The sequence below is a fragment of the Oncorhynchus mykiss genome, chromosome 14 (assembly GCF_057628025.1).
Source record: "Oncorhynchus mykiss isolate SJ-2025 chromosome 14, ASM5762802v1, whole genome shotgun sequence".
Lineage (NCBI taxonomy): Eukaryota > Metazoa > Chordata > Actinopteri > Salmoniformes > Salmonidae > Oncorhynchus > Oncorhynchus mykiss.
In genome coordinates, this window is record NC_143035.1 from 22575405 (window position 1) to 22601449 (window position 26045).

The following is a 26045-nucleotide window of genomic DNA, read 5'->3' on the forward strand; positions in this document are numbered from 1 at the left end:
CATGACCGGTTTGGCGGTGGGTCAGTCATGGTGTGGGGTGGCATGTCTTTGGGGGGCCGCACAGCCCTCCATGTGCTCGCCAGAGGTAGCCTGACTGCCATTAGGTACCGAGATGAGATCCTCAGACCCCTTGTGAGACCATATGCTGGTGCGGTTGGCCCTGGGTTCCTCCTAATGCAAGACAATGCTAGACCTCATGTGGCTGGAGTGTGTCAGCAGTTCCTGCAAGAGGAAGGCATTGATGCTATGGACTGGCCCGCCCGTTCTCCAGACCTGAATCCAATTGAGCACATCTGGGACATCATGTCTCGCTCCATCCACCAACACCACGTTGCACCACAGACTGTCCAGGAGTTGGCCCAGGCGTTGTAGGGAGGTCATACAGGCACGTGGAGGCCACACACTACTGAGCCTCATTTTGACTTGTTTTAAGGACATTACATCAAAGTTGGATCAGCCTGTATTGTGGTTTTCCACTTGAATTTTGAGTGTGACTCCAAATCCAGACCTCCATGGGTTGATAAATTTGATTTCCATTGATAATTTGTGCGTGATTTTGTCGTCAACACATTCAACTATGTAAAGAAAAAAGTATTTAATAATAATATTTCATTCATTCAGATCTAGGATGTGTGATTTTAGTGTTCCCTTTATTTTTTTGAGCAGTGTATTTAGACACTTTGCTATGAGACTCGAAATGTAGCTCAGGTGAATCCTGTTTCCATTGATCATCCTTGATTGGAGTCCACCTGTGGTAAATTCAATTGATTGGACATGATTTGGAAAGGCACACACTTGTAAAAGGTCCCCTAGTTGACATTCCAAGTCAGAGCAAAAACCAAACCATGAGGTTGAAGGAATTGTCCGTAGAGCGCAGAGACAGGATTGTGTCGAGGCACAGATCTGGGGTAGGGTACAAAAACATTTGTGGGATTGAGGGTCCCCAAGAACACAGTGGCCTCCATCATTCTTAATTGGAAGAAGTTTGGAACCATCAAGAATCTTCCTAGAGCTGGCCGACCTGCCAAACTGAGCAATCGGGGAAGAAGGGCCTTGGTCAGGGAGGTAACCAAGAACCTGATGGTCACTCTGACAGAGCTCCAGAGTTCCTCTGGAGATGGAAGGACAACTTTTTCTGCAGCACTCCACAAATCAAGCCTACGGTAGAGCGGTCAGACGGAAGCCACTCCTCAGTAAATGGCACATGATAGATTGCTTGGAGTTAGCCAAAAGGCACCTAAAGGACTCTCAGACCATGAGAAAAAAGATTATCTGGTCTGATGAAACCAAGATTGAACTCTTTGGTCTGAATGCCGAGCGTCACGTCTAGAGGAAAACCGGCACCATCCCTACGGTGAAGCATGGTGGTGGCAGCATCATGCTGTGGGGATGTTTTTCAGCGGCAGGGACTGGGAGACTAGTCAGCCTTGAGGGAAAGATGAACAGAGCAAAGTACAGAGAGATCCTTGATGAAAACCTGCTCCAGAGCGCTCGGGACCTGACTGGGGCGAAGGTTCACCTTCAAAAAGGACAACGACCCTAAGCACACAGCCAAGACAATGCAGGAGTTGCTTCGCAACAAGTTTCAATGTCCTTGAGTGGCCCAGCCAGAACCCAGACTTGAACCCGATCAAACGTCTAAAAATAGCTGTGCAGCGACTCTCCCCATCCAACCTGACAGAGTTTGAGGGGATCTGCAGAGAAGGGAGAAACTACCCAAATACAGGTGTGCCAAGCTTGTAGCGTCATACCCAAGAAGACCCGAGGCTGTAATTGCTTCAAAAAGACCAGAGGCTGTAAGGTGCTTCAAAAGTAAAGGGTCTGAATACTTGTGCAAATGTGTTACGTTTTATATTTTTTATACATTTCTATACCCGTTTTTGCTTTGTCATCATGGGGTATCGTGTGCAGATTGAGGGAAAATATTCTACAATGGATTAAATGTTTAAGGCAGTAACGAATCAAAATGTGAACAAAGTGAAAGAGTCTGAATACTTTCCGAATGCGTCCCTATAAATAGTGCACAACTTTTGATCAGGGCCCCTAGGGCTCTGGTCAAAAGTAGTGCCCTATATATAGGGACTAGGTTGGCATTTGGGTTGCACCCATTATAATCACATTCTCAAGACCCTTCACTTTCGAAGTTCACATTATAATGACAGTGTTCAAATGGCTTAAAATCTAAAAAGGAACAGAGAAGGTTATGCAAAGCACAAGGGAAATGGGCTTGTAACCAGAAGGCCATCTGCTCAACTCCTAAGCAGAAATATGGCTGAACATAAATGACTTGAATGACATAAGAAAAAAGCCCTTTAGGCTGCATAATTATAACTTCTCAAATCCCCCTTGTTAATGTCACATGCTAAGAGAGATAAGATGAGTGGCAGCAAATTACAGCTACTAGCATAGAAATTGGACAGGGTGGAAATGAATATTGAATATAGGATGCTAGCCCTGGAGTCAATCGTCAAAAATCCTGTGTTCAATAATGAAGAACAGAGAGGAAAGATTGTTGGAGAAGAGATATAAAGGTTTCTGAGGAAAGTTTTCAATTTGGGAAATGTTTTTGAAGGGATCAGATGGAGGCAGATGTAACAGCAGACTCTCTCAAATGGTACCCTATTCCCTACATAGGGCACTACTTTAAGTAGTGGGAATAGGGTGCCGTTTGCGATGCACCAAAAACAGGCACAGCGTCCATCAAAAACAAAGTTAACAAAATAACGTCTCACTGCAATCTGCTCAAACAGTATCTGTAATGTGATAGACAGGGGGCACATCTGCTGAGAGTTGTGGGAATATACAACCTCACTCAATAAATCTATGGTTGCGCGTCAAGACTGGTGCTCAAATTCATGTCAAAGCCTGGAGTTTCCAGAACGAGCATAGTCTTTCTCTCTACGTGAACAATTCTAAAAGCAACGGCAGAAAGAAACTGACAGGCCATATTGCTCCGGGGAAAACAGAAGGCCCATAGATGAGGTCATTAAAAACAAGAGTCAAATAAGAACTGGAACTAGTACTGTTCTTACCGGTCTCTGCTGTGCTTTTGCGGTTGAGCACCTTCAAGATGTCTTTGGTGATTTTCTTGATGGCGTGCCTCGCTTCGTCTCGCTGCTTGCCCACGCCGTAGAGCACCACCAGTCGCTGGTTACACTCGTGACTGGCACTCTCCTCCTAGGGATGATGACAAGTCAGTCAATGTGTGCACTGTGCATTATGTAGTGGAGGTAGTTCACATTGCCTGAGATCTGAGGACTTAGGCCGGCACTAATAGCTAATGCCTAGACTTTAGCTCAGAAGGCTAACTGTCAAGGAGTGAGTCAATACATGCATAGTGGAGGTAGTTCATAGAGCCACCCAGTTGTTATGAGTCACCTGAGGTCTGTCTTTTGTTTAGAGGGCTAACTGTGTCAAGTGAGTCAATTTGTGCATAGGCTATGTAGTTGAGGTTGGGTGCAAAGCAACGCCAGGAAGCTGAAAATGTGTGTTTTAGCTTTTGAGGGCTAAAATTGCCTTGAGTTAGACCAACAACCAGTCCCAATGTAGCTACGGTAGTTCACTAAGCTTTGCTGTGGTGATAAGTAAACTTGTCTGAAGCTATAAAGCACCCAGAGCCTGGGCTTTAGCTCAGAAGGCTATCATGGTCTACAGTTGCACTGATGACCCAGATTGAATTCCATCTGTGTGTTAGAGCTCAGCCAAAGCCTCTCTCAGGGCTGCTTACCTGGGGGATGGGGAAGTGGGTAGCGTATTGGATGTGGCGGGGTTGCTCGTACACCAATGGGAAGGCAGGATCCAGGGCCTTGTCTTTGCAGGCGCCCTTCCCTTCCTGTTCCGGGGCAGGCTTCTCGGGAGAGGGGCTGCCCTTTGACTCACAGTGAGTGGGGGGAGAAAACATCTACAAAAAAAGAGATAACTCAAGTTAATAGGGCTGCACACAGCATGGAAAGGTTATCCAGAGGTCAATGGGACAGTCTGATGGAGCACAGGTAAGAATACTAAATAGTTGTGCCGGGGACAATATTCACTAGTACACATTAGCTGCCCACTTCTACTGGCATGATGCATATACACCTACCTCATCGAAATTAGCGCTCGAGTTGTGATCGATCTCCATTAACTCGGAAAGACCAGTGTCCTGTATAAAGAAAAGAAAATACACGTTTCATTCCAAAATAAATTCAAAAGCAGTGAGTAACTACCGATGATACATTGTGGACACTAGCACAGTTGCCACCACATAACATGCCTCGTTCTTGACGCTGCTGCCTGCATCCTGCTCCTTGCGCTCTGATTCGTCTGAAGGCTCATCACTAGGGGAACGGGGGCGGGGCAGGTGAGAGTCAGAGGCCAGGTCACCGCGGGAGATGAGCGTGCACATGTAGATGTTGTGAGAGAAGACGTCGTGGCGGATGAGCTCGCAGAAGAGCAGCACCAGGTTAGAGAACTCCACACGCTCGCTCTCGTTGCCTGCCTCCGCTGAGAAGGGACATATGGGGATAGTTTGTCACTATACACTCCAGCATTAGCAGCAGTAAGAGACCAGTCATAACCTTTATAATATCATCTTTACCAGACACTGATCCAAAGCGACTAACAGTAGTGCACACATACATTTTCATATTGGGTGGCTAAAGCGGGAATTGAACGTGATGTTGCAAGCGCCATACTCTGATAACAGCCACACAGGACCCTGTGTGCCATGCTAACCCAACACTAAGGTTGCAGAATTTGGGTAACATTCCAAAAACTCCCAGGTTTTCCGGGAATTCCATAATTTTCTGCTTATTCCATCCAGAGTCCAGGAATCTTCTAACCTGGATTTCTTTCACCCTACTCAACACCAATACCCCTTTCCCACTATGTTGCTGACCTGATCCATACTGTGCTGTTGTGGATTTTTTTATTTTCACCATTGTCCTTTTCAGCACTATGGTGGATGCATAACCAGGCCAGCGCAGTACAGTACAGCTCAAGTCCCAAACCCATAGTAGTGCATAACAACTCAACCGCTGGGCAGACTAAATCCAAAAGAGTGCTGGAATCAGGAGATGCAGAGAGCCTCGCGGGCTCATAAATGGGACCCTATATTCCCTATATAGTGCACTACTTTTGTCCAGGACCCATTGAGCTATGGTCAAGTGCCCTTATGGGCCCTAATCAAAAGTAGAGCATTATATATGGTGTTCAATCAAAAATGGGTAACATTTTTACTCTTGTAGGATGGCTAAAATTAGAGTGAATAAATCAATTGAGGTCAGAGAAAAAAAAAAGGTAAAAGGAGGAATTAAGGCTAACAGACAGGCTCACAGTGGAACTCCTCTTACTTCTCAAACCCAGAGGACATAAAACAGTATAGAGGAAATATATACATTTTCATATTCTAGTATACACTTTTCATATGAATGATTCAAAGATTTCTCAGAAAAACATTTGTGAAACACCAACGGAGCACTGAGCGTACCGCTAGCTTTAAAATTGTCAAAGCCTTTTACATTTAATTCAGTTTGTTTCATGTTAATTTGGCTTTTTGCGACCAGCGGAAACAACTTTGCAGACGAACACCACAACATGTAGAATCCTCAAAAGTCTCTGCGAGAAAGCGCACCACTCTGTCAAGAGAGTTCAGTGCTTATCAGATGTATTAAGTTAGGAAATCTAGGCAGAGTGGGTAGACACCTTACAGTATAGGGAATAGGGTGTGATTTGGGAAGCAGCCGCAGACAACCCAAATAAGGGAATATAATTGACTACTAGTGAAGTGAAGGGCAGACTCACTGAGCATGGGGGCCTGGGTGTCCAGGAACTGTAGGAGCACATCTTGAAACACAGGCAGGGTGGCCGCCGAGAGAGATCCTGATGAAACTGAGCCTTTCTCATCCACCACCTCCGACTCACCGCACCTCTGTGAACACAGACAAGCACACACACAGCCTGAGAACCACTGCCATTGAGCAAATATCCCTTACATCTGTGATAAACATGGTATAACATTTGAACAATAGTTTCTTCAGTTTTGTATACACAAGTTTGCAGGGAATACAATTTAATTATATGGATTGAGACAGCATTGCACACAACAATAGCCTTGAGGAAATACAAAAACCTACACCTCACATCTTCTAAAACAATTCAGAATCTTGTTATTAAAGGCTGTGGCCATCTTCATCCTTTATTTATACAGGTGAAATCTCGGGATTAAGATCTCTTTGGCAAGAGAGACCTGTTCTCACGAGACAAGAAAGAAGGCAAGAAGTATCCTTGAGAATACTCAGGAAAAGCTGTGGCCGAGTGACAAGGCGTCACTGTGGGGAAGTCACGGTGCTGTAGTCATGAATCGGAAATGTGTATGTGCACGAGTGCGTGGGCCACTGTCTCACCTCGGCTTCGATCTCTGCCTGTCTCTTCTCCAGCAGCTTGGCCACCACCATGGCCCTGTGACGGCCAGACCGCTTGCAGCACACCGCCCACTCACACAGCAGGGTCACCACGGCATCGTCATCAGGGGACATCTAAATAGAGAGAAACGTGTCAGGGAGAAGATCATACAGCACGGAAGCCTGGGCCCATCTAAGTAGTGTTTCTATAAGAATACAGTTCATTGTCTCCAGAAGAAGAAATTCTATGTGTTCTACAGTAATGGTTAGGGCCAGATGGTTAGTTGGCCTCTTGCTCACACTTGACATTTTGCCTTTTCATATGTGATTGAAAACCATTCAAGGTCCAATGCAGCTATTTATATCTCAATATCAAAATAATTTCTGGGCAACAATTAAGTACCTAACTGATAGTTTCAAATTAAAATGGTTAAAAAGAAACAAAAATAACTTCTTAGCAAAGGGACATTTATCAAACATGAATTTCCTTCAGGAAAGTATAAAAACGTTTACTTTTTACACATTTGGTTACGTTACAGCCCTATTCTAAAATTGAATAAATACCACCCCTCCCCTCCCACCCCCCACCCCAAATCTACACACAATACCACATAATGACAAAGCGAAAATGGCGCTAGACATTTTTGACAACACTAATAAAAAAATGTAAAAGTATTTCCATAAGTATTCAGCCATTTTGCTATGAAACGGAAAATGGAGCACGTCAGAGAAAAAACCAAGCCACGAGGTCGAAGGATTTGTCCGTAGAGCTCTGAAAAGGGATTGTGTCAAGGCACAGATCTGGGGAAGGGTACCAAAAAAATTCTGCAACATTGAGGGTCCGCAAGAACACAGTGGCCTCCATTTTTAAATGGAAGTTTGTAACCACCAAGAATCTTCCTGGAACTGGCCGCCCAGCCAAACTGAGCAATCAGGGTAGAAGGGCCTTGGTCAGGGAGGTGACCAAGAACCCGATGGTCACTCTCACAGAGCTCCAGAGTTCCTCTATGGAGATGGGAGAACATTCCAGAAGGACAACCATCTCTGCAGCGCTCTACCAATCAGGCCTTTATGGTAGAGTGGCCAGACGGAAGCCACTCCTCAGTAAAAGGCACATGACAGCCTGCTTGGAGTTTGCCAAAAGGCACCTAAGACTCTGAGAAACAAGATTTTTTGGTCTGATGAAACCAAGATTGAACTCTTTGGTTGAATGCCAAGCGTCACATCTGGAGGAAATGGAGCAAAGTACAGAGAGATCCTTGATGAAAACCTGCTTCAGAGCGCTCAGGACCTTACTGGGGCGATGGTTCACATTCCAACAGGACAATGACCCTAAGCACACAGCCAAGGCAATGCAAGAGTGGCTTCGGGACAAATCTCTGAATGTTCTTGAGTCCCAGTCAGAGCCCAGACTTGAACCCAGTCGAACATCTCTGGAGACCTGAAAGTAGCTGTGCAGTTACACTCCCCATCCAACTTGACAAGAGCTTGAGAGAATCTGCAGAGAAGAATGGGAGAAACTCCCCAAACAAGTGTGCCAAGCTAAAAGCATCATACCCAATAAGACTCGAGGTTGTAATCACTGTCAACGGTGCTTCCACAAAGTACTGAGTAAAGGGTCTGAACACTTATGTAAATGTGATAAGTATTTTTTTTTATACATTTGCAAACATTTCTAAAAAACTGTTTCAGATGTGTCATTATGGGGTATTATGTGTAGATTGATGAGGGAAGAAACTATTTAATACATTTTAGAATAAGGCTGTAACGTAAGAAAATATGGAAAAAGTCAAGGGGTCTGAATACTTTCCAAATGCAGTGTGTGTGATATATAAAAAACAGGAAAAATCACATTTTAACTGCACTGGGCCTTTGAAGTCTTCAGACTTGACATATGCAAGAGTGGTCATCTAAGAGAAAACATCTTTACCTCGTGGCCGTCTTTGCTCTGGCCCGAGCCGAAGATGCGGTTGTAAAGGGAATCCAGGGAGTTGCTGAAGTCTGACTTCTCAAAACTGTGGTTGTCTAGAACCTCCAGGGTGTGTAGGACCCTTCCAATGGTGAAGCCTGGCAAAAGCAAGTAAAACACAAACTTTTACTCATTTCCTTTTTCCTTACACATCCAGGGCCAGTTTCCCAGACAAAGATGAAGCCTAGTGCTGGGCTATAAAGCATGCTCAGTGGAGAATCTCTGTTGAATTAGATTATTAGTCCAGGATTAGTCTTAACCTTCGTCTGGGAAACCAGCCCATATAGTCATTATCTGGATGAAATGTCATTTTACAGGTGTTATTGATCTAATCATGAAGGAGCAGTTTCCTTACCAGCAGTTGTCTCCTGACATTTATCAAAGGACCAGCGGAACTCCACAGCCTGCCCTCTGTCCTTGACCTGCTCCTCTATTTCTCTGACCTTTGCACGGACCTGAGGTAAAAGCACAGATAAGACTGAGATAAGCAGACGGGACAACTGAGAAGACAAAGTCAATAGGCATGCAATGATGTCAACCTGTCAGCGCGTGGAGGGCATTCAATCAATCAACTGACAAATGCATTAGTCATAATCCAAAACCCAAATTCATTAGTCATAATCCAACACCCAAATGCATTAGCCATAATCCAACCCCCAAATGCATTAGCCATAATCCAACCCCCCAAATGCATTAGCCATAATCCAACCCCCCAAATGCATTAGCCATAATCCAACCCCCCAAATGCATTAGCCATAATCCAACCCCCCAAATGCATTAGCCATAATCCAACCCCCAAATGCATTAGTCATAATCCAACCCCCAAATGCATTAGCCATAATCCAACCCCCAAATGCATTAGCCATAATCCAACCCCCCAAATGCATTAGCCATAATCCAACCCCCAAATGCATTAGTCATAATCCAACCCCCAAATGCATTAGTCATAATCCAAAACCCAAATGCATTAGTCATAATCCAAAACCCAAATGCATTAGCCATAATCCGAAACCCAAATGCATTAGTCATAATCCGAAACCCAAATGCATTAGTCATAATCCGAAACCCAAATGCATTAGTCATAATCCGAAACCCAAATGCATTAGTCATAATCCGAAACCCAAATGCATTAGTCATAATCCGAAACCCAAATGCATTAGTCATAATCCGAAACCCAAATGCATTAGTCATAATCCGAAACCCAAATGCATTAGTCATAATCCGAAACCCAAATGCATTAGTCATAATCCGAAACCCAAATGCATTAGTCATAATCCGAAACCCAAATGCATTAGTCATAATCCGAAACCCAAATGCATTAGTCATAATCCGAAACCCAAATGCATTAGTCATAATCCGAAACCCAAATGCATTAGTCATAATCCAACCCCCAAATGCATTAGTCATAATCCGAAACCCAAATGCATTAGTCATAATCCGAAACCCAAATGCATTAGTCATAATCCGAAACCCAAATGCATTAGTCATAATCCGAAACCCAAATTCATTAGTCATAATCCGAAACCCAAATGCATTAGTCATAATCCAACCCCCAAATGCATTAGCAATAATCCAACCCCCAAATGCATTAGCAATAATCCAACCCCCAAATGCATTAGTCATAATCCAACCCCCAAATGCATTAGTCATAATCCAACCCCCAAATGCATTAGTCATAATCCAACCCCCAAATGCATTAGTCATAATCCAACCCCCAAATGCATTAGTCATAATCCGAAACCCAAATGCATTAGTCATAATCCGAAACCCAAATGCATTAGTCATAATCCGAAACCCAAATTCATTAGTCATAATCCGAAACCCAAATGCATTAGTCATAATCCGAAACCCAAATGCATTAGTCATAATCCGAAACCCAAATGCATTAGTCATAATCCGAAACCCAAATGCATTAGTCATAATCCAAAACCCAAATGCATTAGTCATAATCCGAAACCCAAATGCATTAGTCATAATCCGAAACCCAAATGCATTAGTCATAATCCGAAACCCAAATGCATTAGTCATAATCCGAAACCCAAATGCATTAGTCATAATCCGAAACCCAAATGCATTAGTTATAATCCAAAACCCAAATGCATTAGTCATAATCCAAAACCCAAATGCATTAGTCATAATCCGAAACCCAAATGCATTAGTCATAATCCGAAACCCAAATGCATTAGTCATAATCCGAAACCCAAATGCATTAGTCATAATCCAAAACCCAAATACATTAGTCATAATCTAACCCCCAAATATATTAGTCTTAACCCAAACTCTAAGCAATATAAAGCCAATGCCAAAGGTACAGTGGCATGGAATATCTTCCAAGGCGGGAAGAAACCTTGACAGGAACCAGACCCTGGGCCTTACCTGCTGTGTAAAGGTGCTGTTGCCCCCTGGCATGGGCAGGTTGGACGGGGATATGGGGAGTAGGTCCAGTGGGGAACCAGTCTTGTTCCGGCTGTCTGTCAGAGAGTAGTGCCACACCAGGGCACTGGGACAGCACAGCACGATACTCTGATGAAACCAAAACCAGCAAAAGAAGAATTCAGGGATGTGATTGACAATATGGGAAATCAGGAAAAATGTAATCTACAATAGAATTTCATCAGGAACAATCCCAAACTTGATAATGTAACCAGAGCTAGTTTACCAACATAGCCATGTACTTACTATACTAGCCCCATGGCTTAACAATAACATTAATAGTAGTGTAATAGTATTTACTATTCTAGCCTCATGACTCAACAGTCATATTAATAGCAGTGTAATAGTACTGCAGTAGTAGACAATTCATTCAATTCAGTGGAAAGGCTATTCCGTGTGTTTGTACCTGTAGCATGCAACTGAGCCCAAACACCAAGGGCCTGTGTTGAGGGCAGATGTAGAAGTCTGTGAAGGGGGTCTGGGGTTGGTTGCCCCCAGTGGGCTGGGAGGTGGGTGTGGGGGGCAGGGTGTTCCCCGGCTGTGCCAGGATGCTGTGTGCCGGGTGCCCCCCGGAGCCGGGTCCCAGGCTCCCATCGCTTAGCAGCAGGTTGAGGCGTCGCGTGCAGAAGTAGGCCAGTCTCCGAGACAGGTAGGCCGACAGCACGAACTCCCCTGAGTACTGAGGGAGGGGAAATTACTCACAATGTCAGTTCTAACCCCCTGAGTAGTGAGGGAGGGGACACGACTCACAATGTCAGTTCTAACCCCCCTGAGTAGTGAGAGAGGGGACACGACTCACAATGTCAGTTCTAACCCCCATGAGGAGTGAGGGAGGGGGCGCGACTCGCAATGTCAGTTCTAACCCCCCTGAGTAGTGAGGGAGGGGGCACGACTCGCAATGTCAGTTCTAACCCCCCTGAGTAGTGAGGGAGGGGACACGACTCGCAATGTCAGTTCTAACCCCCCTGAGTAGTGAGGGAGGGGACACGACTCGCAATATCAGTTCTAACCCCCCTGAGTAGTGAGGGAGGGGACACGACTCGCGACTAATTAGAGGATGTAAGAACCTGGACTTTCCCTGATTAATGAAGATAAACTACATCTTTGAGTGTCTCAAGTTACTTCTTCCACATGAAATACATGGTTTGCTACTGGATGGAGAATGAAATTCATCACTGCATTAGGAGAAAGATAGCGGTTAGAGCATTGGGCCAGTAACTGAAAGGTTGCTAGTTCGCATCCCAAAGCTGACAAGGTGAAAAATCTGCCAATGTGCCCTTGAACAAGGAACCTAACCCTAATTGCTCCGAGGGTGTCTCGGGGAGAGTGGGATAAGCAAAAACCACATTTCCAATTCACACATGCATATTAATACACGTGTGAAATAGGACAAATAGAAGCACCCACCAAATTATTATTAAGATGGGAGCTAAAGGGATCGTATATCGGCATTACCTGTAGCAGGAGGGGCAGCAGCAGCTTCAGAAGCTCATCCTCTCCAGGTCGGACTTTCTCGAAGCATTCCAACACCCACGTCAGGAACTCGTGTCTATCTAGCATGCCATCCTGAACACAAGCAAACAACCGTTTGTAATTGCTTGTTCTTCTACTGCATGAAGTATTTATGGTAAGTTAAAGTGACGCTCCAGAACTTTGTATAATTTCAGCCATTAGTTTTGAAAGTGGCGATCACGAGCGAAAGCAGGACCCCGTTTTTTGTGTACTACGTGATCCACTTCCTATGATAAGTTACACCATGCATTTTTGTTGTTGTTGCAATTCGTATGATATGTTACAAACCTAATTGGTACAATTTATGTTATGAGTTTGTTGTGCTTAAGATTCCGGACTGCATCTTTAACGGTGTGCAATTACTCCACTTCAATATTAGTCAGTGTAAACAATGATGCGGGCGAGCAAGAGACGATGACCCCAAAAAATTCCTAAACTGTTTTGTCGTGCTTGTGATTCTATCTGGCCTTAGTCATAAAAGGCATACATTGTCTTATCAGTTACCTCATAGTTTAGTTGACAACAGAAATGGCTCACCCTCTAAATATAAGCTAACTTGCTAGCTGTTTACTGCTATTTTTCTTATGCAGTGACAGAGTGAAATAGGGTTATACTACCATGACAGACAGCTGTGTGATGACAAAAAGCAAACATTGAAGTCACAAAATTCTAACCAAGTAACAACTCCAATATATATATATATATATAGTGGGGCAAAAAGGTATTTAGTCAGCCACCAATTGTGCAAGTTATCCCACTTAAAAAGATGAGAGGGTCCCGTAATTTTCATCATAGGTACACTTCAACTATGACAGACCAAATGAGGGGAAAAAAATCCAGAAAATCACATTGTAGGATTTTTAATTTATTTATTTGCAAATTATGGTGGAAAATAAGTATTTGGTCAATAACAAAAGTTTCTCTCAATACTTTGTTATATACCCTTTGTTGGCAATGACAGAGGTCAAACGTTTTTTGTAAGTCTTCACAAGGTTTTCACACACTGTTGCTGGTATTTTGGCCCATTCCTTCATGCTCCTCTAAAGCAGTGATGCTTTGGGGCTGTTGCTGGGCAACACAAACTTTCAACTCCCTCCAAAGATTTTCTATGGAGTTGAGAGCTGGAGACTGGCTAGGCCACTCTAGGACTTTGAAATGCTTCTTACGAAGCTACTCCTTCGTTGCCCGGGCGGTGTGTTTGGGGTCATTGTCATGCTGAAAGACCCAGCCACGTTTCATCTTCAATGCCCTTGCTGATGGAAGGAGGTTTTCACTCAAAATCTCACGATACATGGCCCCATTCATTCTTTCCTTTACACGGATCAGTCGTCCTGGTCCCTTTGCAGAAAAACAGCCCCAAAGCATGTTTCCACCCCCATGCTTCACAGTAGGTATGGTGTTCTTTGGATGCAACTCAGCATTCTTTGTCCTCCAAACACGACGAGTTGAGTTTTTACCAAAAAGTTATATTTTGGTTTCATCTGACCAGAGAACCTTCTTCCACATGTTTGGTGTGTCTCCCAGGTGGCTTGTGGCAAACTTTAAACGACACTTTTTATGGATATCTTTAAGAAATGGCTTTCTTCTTGCCACTCTTTCATAAAGGCCAGATTTGTGCAATATACGACTGATTGTTGTCCTATGGAGAGAGTCTCCCACCTCAGCTGTAGATCTCTGCAGTTCATCCAGAGTGATCATGGGCCTCTTGGCTGCATCTCTGATCAGTCTTCTCCTTGTATGAGCTGAAAGTTTAGAGGGACGGCCAGGTCTTGGTAGATTTACAGTGGTCTGATACTCCTTCCATTTCAATATTATCGCTTGCACAGTGCTCCTTGGGATGTTTAAAGCTTGGGAAATCTTTTTGTATCCAAATCCGGCTTTAAACTTCTTCACAACAGTATCTCGGACCTGCCTGGTGTGTTCCTTGTTCTTCATGATGCTCTCTGCGCTTTTAACGGACCTCTGAGACTATCACAGTGCAGGTGCATTTATACGGAGACTTGATTACACACAGGTGGATTGTATTTATCATCATTAGTCATTTAGGTCAACATTGGATCATTCAGAGATCCTCACTGAACTTCTGGAGAGAGTTTGCTGCACTGAAAGTAAAGGGGCTGAATAATTTTGCACGGACAATTTTTCAGTTTTTGATTTGCTAAAAAAGTTAGAAATATCCAATAAATGTCGTTCCACTTCATGATTGTGTCCCACTTGTTGTTGATTCTTCACAAAAAAATAGTTTTATATCTTTATGTTTGAAGCCTGAAATGTGGCAAAAGGTCGCAAAGTTCAAGGGGGCCGAATACTTTTGCAAGGCACTGTATATATATGACTTCAATGTTTGCATTTTGTCATTACACAGCGCTATATATACAGTGGGGCAAAATAGTATTTAGTCAGCCACCAATTGTGCAAGTTCTCCCACTTAAAAAGATGAGGCCTGTAATTTCCACCATAATTTGCAAATAAATTCATTAAAAATCCTACAATGTGATTTTCTGGATTTTTTTCCCTCATTTTGTCTGTCATAGTTGAAGTGTACCTTTGATGAAAATTACAGGCCTCATCTTTTTAAGTGAGAGAACTTGCAAAATTGGTGGCTGACTAAATACTTTTTTGCACCACTGTATGTATGTATGTATGTATGTATGTATATATATATATATATATACACACACACAGACACACACACACTGCTCAAAAAAATAAAGGGAACACTTAAACAACACAATGTAACGCCAAGTCAATCACACTTCTGTGAAATCAAACTGTCCACTTAGGAAGCAACACTGATTGACAATACATTTCACATGCTGTTGTGCAAATGGAATAGACAACAGGTGGAAATTATAGGCAATTAGCAAGACACCCTCAATAAAGGAGTGGTTCTGCAGGTGGTGACCACAGACCACTTCTCAGTTCCTGTGCTTCCTGGCTGATGTTTTGGTCACTTTTGAATGCTGGCGGTGCTTCTACTCTAGTGGTAGCATGAGACGGAGTCTACAACCCACACAAGTGGCTCAGGTAGTGCAGCTCATCCAGGATGGCACATCAATGCGAGCTGTGGCAAGAAGGTTTGCTGTGTCTGTCAGCGTAGTGTCCAGAGAATGGAGGCGCTACCAGGAGTCAGGCCAGTACATCAGGAGACGTGCAGGAGGCCGTAGGAGGGCAACAACCCAGCAGCGGGACCGCTACCTCCGCCTTTGTGCAAGGAGGAGCAGGAGCACTGCCAGAGCCCTGCAAAATGACCTCCAACAGGCCACAAATGTGCATGTGTCTGCTCAAACGGTCAGAAACAAACTCCATGAGGGTGGTATGAGGGCCCGACGTCCACAGGTGGGGGTTGTGCTTACAGCCCAACACCGTGCAGGACGTTTGGCATTTGCCAGAGAACACCAAGATTGGCAAATTCGCCACTGGCGCCCTGTGCTCTTCACAGATGAAAGCAGCTTCACACTGAGCACATGTGACAGACGTGACAGAGTCTGGAGACGCCGTGGAGAACGTTATGCTGCCTGCAACATCCTCCAGCATGACCGGTTTGGCGGTGGGTCAGTCATGGTGTGGGGTGGCATTTATTTGGGGGGCCGCACAGCCCTCCATGTGCTCGCCAGAGGTAGCCTGACTGCCATTAGGTCTGAGATGAGATCCTCAGAGCCCTTGTGAGACCATATGCTGGTGCGGTTGGCCCTGGGTTCCTCCTAACGCAAGACAATGCTAGACCTCATGTGGCTGGAGTGTGTCAGCAGTTCCTGCAAGAGGAAGGCATTGATGCTATGGACTGGCCTGCCCGTTCCCCAGACCTGAATCCAATTGAGCACATCTGGGACATCATGTCTCGCTCCATCCACCACAGACTGTCCAGGAGTTGGCGGATGCTTTAGTTCAGGTCTGGGAGGAGATCCCTCAGGAGACCATCCGCCACCTCATCAGGAGCATGCCCAGGCGTTGTAGGGAGGTCATACCTCTCGTGGGGGCCACACACACTACTGAGCCTCATTTTGACTTGTTTTAAGGACATTACATCAAAGTTGGATCAGCCTGTATTGTGGTATTCCACTTGAATTTTGAGTGTGACTCCAAATCCAGACCTCCATGGGTTGATAAATTTGATTTCCATTGATAATTTGTGTGTGATTTTGTTGTCAGCACATTCAACTATGTAAAGAAAAATGTATTTAATAAGAATATTTCATTCATTCAGATCTAGGATGTGTTATTTTAGTGTTTAGTGTTTTATATATATATATATATATATATATATATATATATAAAATACATCTCACAGCAAGAACTGGCAAATCTGGTGAGGAGATGCACTACAGTACTTAATGCAGTACTTAATGCAGCTGGTGGTCACACCAGATTCTGACTGTTACTTTTGACCCCCCCTTTGTTATCCACATGTCTGTGGAACTTGTTCAGTACATGCCTCAGTTGTTGAATCTTGTTGTGTTCATACAAATGTTACACATGTTGGGTTTGCTGAAAATAAACACAGTTGACAGTGAGAGGACGTTTCCTCTCAGTGCCTTCAGAAAGTATTCAGACCATGTGACTTTTTCCTCATTTTGTTCCTTTACAGCCTTATTCTAAAATGGATTAAATAAAAAATCCTCAGCAATTTTCACACAATACCCCATAATGACAAAGCGAAAACAGGTTCAGAACGTTTTGCAAATTTATAAAAAAATAACAGAAATATTCAGACCCTTTGCTATGAGACTCAAAATTGAGCTCAGGTGCATCCGGTTTCCATTGATCATCCTTGAGAAGTTTCTAAAACCTGATTAGAGTTCACCTGTGGTAGATTCAATTGATTGGACATGATTTGGAAAGGCACACACCTGTCTATATAAGGTCCCACAGTTGACAGTGCATGTCAGAGCAAAAACCAAGCCATGAGGTCAAAGGAATTGTCCGTAGAGCTCCGAGACAGGATTGTGTCGAGGCACAGATCTGGGGAAGGGTACTAAAAATGTCTGCAGCATTGAAGGTCCCCCAAGAACACAGTGGTCTCCATCATACTTAAATGGAAGATGTTTAGAACCACCAAGACTCATTCTAGAGCTGGCCGCCCAGCCAAATTGAGCAATCGGGGGAGAAGGGCCTTGGTCAGGGAGGTGACCAAGAAAAACCTGCTCCAGAGTGCTCAGGACCTCAGACTGGGGCGAAGGTTCACCTTCCAACAGGACTATGACACTAAGCACACAGCCAAGACAACACAGGAGTGGCTTCAGGACACGTCTCTGACTGTCCTTGAGTGGCCCAGCCAGAGGCCGCACTTGAACCCGATCGAACATCTCTGGAGTGAACTGAAAAGGCACCCAAGTCATAGACTGTTCTTTCTGCTACCGCACGGCAAACGGTACCGGAGCGCCAAGTCTAGGTCCAAAAGGCTCCTTAACAGCTTCTACCCCGAAGCTATAAGACTGCCGAACAATTAATCAGATGGCCACCCGGACTATTTACTTCGACACCTCCTTTGTTTTTACACTGCTGCTACTCGCTGTTTATTATCTATGCAGTCACTTTACCCCAACCTACATGTACAAACTACCTCGACTAACCTGTACACCTGCACATTGACTCGGTACCGGTACCCCGTATATAGTCTCGTTATTGTTATGTAATTTTATTATGTTACTTTTTATTTTTTACTTTAGTTTATTTAGTAAATATTTTCTTAACTATTTCTTGAACTGCATTGCTAGTTAAGGGTTTGCAAGTAAGCATTTCACGGTAAGGTCTACCACACCTGTTGTAATCGGAGCATGTGACAAATAAAATTTGATTTTGATATAGCTGTGCAGTAACTCCCCCCATCCAACCTGATAGAACTTGGGAGCATCTGCAGAGAACAATGGGAGAAACTCCCCAAAGTCAAGGGGTCTGAATACTCTCCGAAGGCACTGTATATCAAAAATAATATAACATTTAGCAGGTACTTTTATCCAAAGCGACTTGCATATATTTGATGCATGGGTAGCCCCGGGAATCAAACCCACAATCCTGGTGTTTAAAAGGGTCATGCTCTACCAACTGAAGCAAATTTATTTTGCTTTTCAAACGCATCAGATATGGCAGGTACATAGGTCCCCGGTGGAGACAGACGTGGAACCTGAGATAGGCAGGCAAACAGACAACAAAAAACAACAGACAAACCAAAGGACCAACCAACCTGGAACATGAACATGGCCAGCTTCTCGTTGTACTCCCACTGCTTCATGGCCGTGTCTACCTCGGCCGGATTGGCCGGGAGGGGGGAGCCACAGCCCTGGCTGGGAGACTGGCGGTAAAACTCGGCCACCTTCTGCAACTGCTCCCACAGGTACTTAGTGATGATCTGAGTCCATTCTGCAGTGCAGACAGAAATAACATACAGTTAGAGTTCAATTCATCCCAGTGGCATATGCTCCTGTTAATGCAGCATGACTGAGCAAAATTCTAGAGATGTAGCAGCCTATCTTTTCTAAATGGCAGTGAACACACTCAGGATATTGGAATGTTCCATTATTGAGGAGCTTTGGCCACAGGGGGCTAGCTGGAACATGCTCAATCAAAAAAAAAACGATGTTGTTCAAGAGAGAATGGTTAGGCTATATATTTTTTAAGGAGTGCTTGATTACCTATGCAGGGGTCAATCACGTGCCGCTTCTTGACTTTTGTTTCTGTGATGGCGGCGTGATACGCACAGGTCATCTTGATCATCCATGCCGAACGCATCACAGGTACTGTGTACTTGGCCAAGTAGCCAAAAACCTCCTCCTTTTTACTAAAGATCGGCACCTGGTACACAAACCCAAACAAACCCAGTAAAGGAAGATGCAGCAGAAAAATAACATACATTTTTTATAATTTACAAGTCAGTCTTATAAATCGCAACGTAGTTACACTATCTTTCTAATATTATTCAAAGTATAAGTCTCCCATGGCAGACATATTGCGGTTAAATTTGAGTTGGTCACAGGAAGAATAGGGCCACGTTCAGCAGGCAAACATTTTGGAACTATATATATAAATGTCAGAGTCTTGTTCGTTTTACATACAGTAACATATTTCTATCACAATGTGATGCTCTGCTGAACGTGCCCCCAAGGGTGTTTTGGTACAAAGTCCTACCTTCTTGGCCAGCTGGGTGAGGGGTTTAGTCCCAGCCAAGTCTGTAAACCAGTTGTTGATAGAGCTCTGTGACCTGGCAGTAACGAGCCAGAAATTGTCCTTCTGGTTGACCTGAGGCTTCCGTTTGCCTGTGTCTGGAAATGTGTTGTAGCGCAACTTCTCTGCAATGATGCTGCTGAAGTTTGAACTAATCTGTTTGGGTAATAGTAAAGTATGCTATGAACAAGAGATCCTACAACATATGCATCATTATTCACTACATGTGTCTGATACAGATGAAAAAGAAACAGTGACGAGTAGAAGATCACCTTTGAGGGATTGAAGTTGACATTTTTAGCACTTCCATGTTCATCCCCAGACACAGCCGGTTGATTATTAAATCCTTGCTTCACATTCAAAGCAGTCAATTCATCCTGGAACACAAATGATTTACATTAGTTCTCTATTGTGAAATTCAAACCATGCAGTTGATGAAGTCACCCAATGAGCACATGTACTGGACACAGGATACCACATTCGCCACCTTTGTTTACAAAACAAATGATTATCTCAGTGGGGGACTGCTTTGCCAACTAGGTAACTAGCTAGCTACATGATCAAATTGAGTTGAGGTTGTTGGGCAATTATTATTATTTGTTTTACTAAGTCTTAGGATCCCATTCCACATATGCCAGAAACGTTAAGTGACATGTCAAAGTAGCTAAATACATCATGACCATCAATGACGACATTTAACTAGCTAACCTACATTAGCTAGTTGCTAATAAGGCTAACGTTAGCTAGCTATCTACCAAGCTGCTCCAAATGTATCCTAGTTGTGTTGCTAGTTAACGTTATTTGAATTGCAAACAACGGTTCGTGAAATATTTGTTCATTTGAAAGTTAACCAAAATTATATTATATTTGTCGTATCATTTAGCTAGCTAGCGTTAACTAAATTACGACTTAACGTTAGCCCCATAGAAAGCTATCAAGATAGCTAGCCAGCTAGCTAGTTGGTGTTTTCAGTGCGAGCAGGCAAAATGACAAGCCAAGTAGCTGTTCATTGTTATTACTAGAGAGACTGGTTTGGGCCTGATAGCCGTCTGGGGGGATTAACGTTAGCTAACGTTAGCAACCATAGCGTAGCTAAGGGCTCATTTCCAAATAGGCTCTTTGTGCCCATTTCTCTTTGCAACGTTGGTTTGACAAACGATTTAAGTTTATCTGACCTCTTTTTGCTTTGGGTCTTGGGGATAAACGTCCGGAGGTCCGAGTCGTGGCCGCTTCAGGGGCCGGTGTTCGTAACTTAAGATCCCGAAAGCAGCCATCATCCAGCGGCATCACAGCCAAGGCTTTCCCCTTTCCGTTCGAGTCTTGGAAGCCGGAAGAACGCCGACGCAGACCAATGCAGACAAGAAAACTCAAATATATCCCATAATACCCCACTGCATGTCATTTCATATTCTAGCTACAAAATAATACAATTATTTATTATTTTCCCCCATTTTTACTCATGCTATATGTTTATTTATAAACCGGTTAGTTTAGATCCTGGATGCTGATTGGCTGAAACAGTATGTTTAATGCATAGTGTGGGATTTACTCTGTCTGATATTGCAACAAAGTGTTTGTCCGCTAAACAGTCTCTCTCATTGTACAAATAGTCTCTGTCTGGCTGAAGATATAAATGGATTTGCTGGACAGAAAGTTGGTTGAATATTATGTAGCCTAGCCCAGGGGTTCTCGAAGTGGGGGTCCGCGGTACTGTAGGGGGTATTTATTAATACTAACAAAAACAGGTTCAACGAATTTTGGACAAGGGATGCGTGGAATACATTTAGAAGGGGTAATACAATACAACGTAATATAAATAATCTACAATTTATGTTTTTAACCGTGGGCAACATGGGCTTGGGAGGTTCACAAGGATATTGATATCCACAGTACTCCATCAACTGTACATTTTTCAACTCAATACTTATTTTATTCCCCAAAATGTATATATTTTTTAACATGAATGCACTGTAATGTAAGATTTAAAACAATGTGTATAATTGTATGATATTAGCTTTAAAGCGGCAACAACAAAAAATATATATGCCTGTGACAAAATGTGTAGAATTGCAGGAAATTAGATTGAAAATGGCTCAATTTCCTCTCTGAAGCCAAGAGGCAGGGCTTTTTAAATGTTTCTCATCATGGCCCAATGTCAGTTAAAATAGCATACAAGGAGTTTATCTCACTTCAGTTGTGTTCTGATTATGAGGGGGTTCCTGATGAAGATGCTATAACAAAAGGGGTCCCTGGCCCCAAAAAGTTTGAGAACACCTGGCCTAGCTTATGGAGATAACAATTTGTTCAGAAGCTGTCTCATCATATTTTCATCTCAGACACCATGGACACACTCCCATTCACATACCACCCCCAAAAAGATCCACAGACGACATAATATCTATTGCACTCCTCACTGCCCTTTCTCACCTAGACAAAAGGTACAATTATAAAACCCATCGACACTGAACAAAAATATAAATGCAAAAAGTAAAGTGTTGCTCCCATGTTTCATGAGCTGAAATAAAATATCCCAACATTTTTCCATACTCACAAAAAGCTTATTTTTCTCAAATTTTGTGCACAAATTTGCTTACATCCCTGTTTGTGAGCATTTCTCATTTGCAAAGATAATCCATCCACCTGACAGGTGTGGCATATCAAGAAGCTGATTTAACAGCATGTGCACCTTGTAGTGGGGACAATAAAAGGCCTCTCAAAAAACATGCAGTTTTGTCACACAACGCAATGCCACAGATGTCTCAAGTTTTGTGAACAGAGTGCCCCATGGTGACTGTGGAGTTATGGTATGGGCAGGCATAAACTACAATTGCATTTTGTCTAAGGTAATTTGAATGCACAAAAATACCATGACGAGATCCTGAGGCCCATTATGAGGCCCATTTTTTTTTAAAGGTATCTGCAACCAACATATCTATTCCCAGTCATGTAAAATCAATAGATTAGGGCCTAATAAATGTATTTCAATTGATTGATTTCCTCATATGAATTGTAAAACTCAGTCAAATCAATTAAATTGTTGCATTTACATTTTTGTTCAGTATAAATGAATGTCTATTCTTGTCTTAAGAGAATAGTGCAAACGCCAGATGGGCTGGTCCAAGTGCCCCTGTCTAAATTGTGTGTGCGGGGTGTGTGTGTTGTCCTTATTGTAACACACATTTTAAGCCATTATTTGACTTATTACACTGAATCCTTATTTAGTTATAGCCATACAAAATCCACGTAGTTCCTCATTAGAATAAATGTTGGCCATCATGAAAATATGGTGCTTGTCTAATCCACTTCATCTCAAGTCAAATCATTGGTCACATACACAAAAACTCAGCAATAATAAACATTTCCTCTCAATGTCAACTGCGTTTATTTTAAGCAAACGTAATGTGTAAATATTTGTGTGAACATAACAAGATTCAAGAACTGAGACATAAACTGAACAAGTTCCACAGACATGTGAATAGCTGAAATGGAATAATGTGTCCCTGAACAAAGGGGGGAGGGGGGGGGGGGGGGGGGGGGTCAAAAGTAACAGTATCTGCATTAAGTACTGCAGTGCATCTCCTCCTCGTGGACTGCACCAGACTTGCCAGTTCTTGCTGTGAGATGTTACCTCACTCTTCCACCAAGGCACCTGCAAGTTCCCGGATATTTCTGGGGGGGAATGGCCCTAGCCCTCACCCTCCGATTCAATAGGTCCCAGACGTGCTCAATGGGATTGAGATCCGGTCTCTTCGCTGGCCATGGCAGAACACTGACATTCCTGTCTTGCAGGAAATCAGACACAGAACGAGCGGTATGGCTGGTGGCATTGTCATGCCAGGATGAGCCTGCAGGAAGGATACCACATGAGGGAGGAGGATGCCTTCCATGTAACGCACAGAGTTGAGACAGTCTGCAATGACAACAAGCTCAGTCCGATGATGCTGTGACACACCTGCCACAGACCATGACGAACCCTCCACCTCGATCCCGCTCCAGAATACAGGCCTCGGTGTAACGCTCATTCCTTCGACGATAAACGCGAATCCGACCATCACCCCGGTGAGACGAAACCGTGACATGTCAGTGAAGAGCACTTTTTGCCAGTCCTGTCTGGTCCAGCGACGATGGGTTTGTGCCCATACGAGACGTTGTTGCCGGTGATGTCTGGTGAGGACCTGCGTACAAGCCCTCAGTCCAGCCTCTCTCAGCCTATTGCGGACAGTCTGAGCGCTGATAGTCTGAGGGATTGCGGACAGTCTGAGGGATTGTGCGTTCCTGGTGTAACTCGGGCAGTTGTTGTTGCCATCCTGTACCTGTCCCGCAGGTGTGATGTTTGGATATACCAATCCTGTGCAGGTGTTGTTACACATGGTCTGCCACTGCTAGAATGATCAGTCTTGTCTCCCTGTAGCGCTGTCTTAGGCATCTCACAGTACGGACATTGCAATTTATTGCCCTGGCCACATCTGCAGTCCTCATGCCTCCTTGCAGCATGCCTAAGGCACGTTCACACAGATGAGCAGGGACCCTGGGCATCTTTCTTTTGGTGTTTTTCAGAGTCAGTAGAAAGGCCTCTTTAGTGTCCTAAGTTTTCATAACTGTGACCTTAATTGCCTACCGTCTATAAGCTGTTAGTGTCTTAACGACGTTCCACAGGTGCATCTTCATTAATTGTTTATGGGTCATTGAATAAGAATGGGAAACAGTGTTTAAACACTTTACAATGAAGATCTGTGAAGTTCTTTGGATTTTTACAAATTATCTTTGAAAGACAGGTTCCTGTAAAAGGTCTGTTTCTTTTTTTTCTGAGTTTATTTAGATGTTATTGCGGGTGTAGCGAAATGCTTGTGTTCCTAGCGCCAGCAGTGCAGTAGTATCTAACAATTCACACAAATCTAAAAGTAAAAGAATGGAATTAAGAAATATATACTGTAAATATTAGGACGCGCAATGTCAGAGTGGAATGACTAGAATAGAGTATATACATATGAGTAATGTAAGATATGCAATTTCATATCTATATACTGTATTTTATACCATCTATTGCATCTTACCTATGCCACTCAGCCATCGCTCATCCATATATTTATATGTACATCTTCCTATTACACCCCTTTACATTTGTGTGTATAAGGTAGTTGTGGAACTGTTAGATTACTTGTTAGATATTGATGCACTGTCGGAACTAGAAGCACAAGCATTTCGCTACACTCACGTTAACATCTGCTAACCATGTGTATGTGACCAAAAAAAATAGATTTGAAATGAGTAAAACATTATCTAAAAATGATTACATTGACCAGTGTTCCATTACTAAAGTGACCAGTGACTCCATGTCTATGTACATAATCCAAGGTGCAGGATTGACTAACCGGGTGGTAGCCGGCTAGTGACAGTAACTAAATTCAGGGCAGGGGACTGGGTGGAGGCCGGCTTGTGATGGCTATTTAACAGTCTGATGGCCTTGAAATAGAAGCGGTCTCTCGGTCCCAGCTTTGATGCACCTGTACTGACCATGCCTTCTGGATGAACGGGCCGTAGCTCAGGTGGTTGATGTCCTTGGTTATCTTTTTGGCCTTCCTGTGACATTGAGTGCTGTAGGCGTCCTGAATTGAAGTGGATTTAACAAGTGACATCAATAAGGGATCATAGCTTTCACCTGCATTAACCTAGTCAGTCGTCAGAAAGAGCAGGTGTCCTTAATGTTTTGTATATTCAGTGCATTCAGAAAATATTCAGACCCCTTGACTTTTTCCACATTTTGTTATGTTACAACCTTATTCTAAAATGTATTAAGTTGATTTGTTTCGTCAATCTACACACAATACCCCATAATGACAAATCAAAAACAGGTTTAGAATTGTTTGCTACTTAAAAAATAAAATGACATTTACATAATTACTCAAATGTACTTATTAAGCCCTTTTTACATCAGCAGATATCAAAGTTCTACACAGAAACCCAGCCTAAAACCCTGAACAGGAAGTACTCAGTACTTTGTTGAAGCACCTTTGGCAGCAATTACACCCACAAGTCTTCTTGGGTATGCCCGCTATAAGCTTGGCACACCTGTATTTGGGGAGTTTCTCCCATTCTTCTCTGCAGATCCTCTCAAGCTCTGTCAGGTTGGATGGGGAGCATTGTTGCACAGCTATTTTCACATTCAGAGACTTGTCTCGAAGCTACTCCTGCGTTGTCTTGGCTGTGTACTTAGGGTCATTGTCCTGTTGGAAGGTGACCCTTCACCCCAGTCTGAGGTCCTGAGCGCTCTGGAGCAGGTTTTCATCAAGGATCTCGCTGTACTTTGCTTTGTTAATCTTTTCCTCGATCCTGACTAGTCTCCCAGTCCCGGCAGCTGAAAAACATCCCCGCAACATGACGCTGCCACCACCATGCTTCACTGTAGGGATGGTGCCAGGTTTCCTCGAGATGTGACACTTGGCATTCAGGCCAAAGAGTTCAATCTTGGTTTCATCAGACCAGAGAACCTTGTTTCTCGTCGTCTGAGAGTCCTTTAGTTGCCTTTTGGCAAACTCCAAGCGGAATGTCATGTGCCTTTTACTGAGGAGTGGTTTCCGTCTGGCCACTCT

The 26045-nt window shown here is 43.5% G+C and overlaps 1 protein-coding gene across 1 annotated transcript in view; it reads right to left on the reverse strand.

Annotated features, from left to right (window-relative positions):
- med12 (mediator complex subunit 12) overlaps positions 1-21059 on the reverse strand; it is a 46060-nt gene extending 25001 nt beyond the window's left edge. Inside the window, exons 1-16 of the mRNA XM_036943148.2 lie at positions 20631-21059; positions 19728-19832; positions 19420-19611; positions 18927-19086; positions 18479-18654; positions 12238-12348; positions 11189-11461; positions 10726-10872; positions 8705-8804; positions 8311-8447; positions 6384-6515; positions 5782-5908; positions 4253-4482; positions 4082-4141; positions 3728-3901; positions 3033-3177 (exon numbers count right to left, since the gene is read on the reverse strand). Coding sequence (XP_036799043.1) covers positions 3033-3177; positions 3728-3901; positions 4082-4141; positions 4253-4482; positions 5782-5908; positions 6384-6515; positions 8311-8447; positions 8705-8804; positions 10726-10872; positions 11189-11461; positions 12238-12348; positions 18479-18654; positions 18927-19086; positions 19420-19611; positions 19728-19832; positions 20631-20732 — 2371 coding nt within the window. The 5' untranslated portion in view covers positions 20733-21059. The remainder of the gene's footprint in view (positions 1-3032; positions 3178-3727; positions 3902-4081; positions 4142-4252; positions 4483-5781; positions 5909-6383; positions 6516-8310; positions 8448-8704; positions 8805-10725; positions 10873-11188; positions 11462-12237; positions 12349-18478; positions 18655-18926; positions 19087-19419; positions 19612-19727; positions 19833-20630) is intronic.
- Between the last annotated feature and the right edge of the window lie 4986 nt (positions 21060-26045).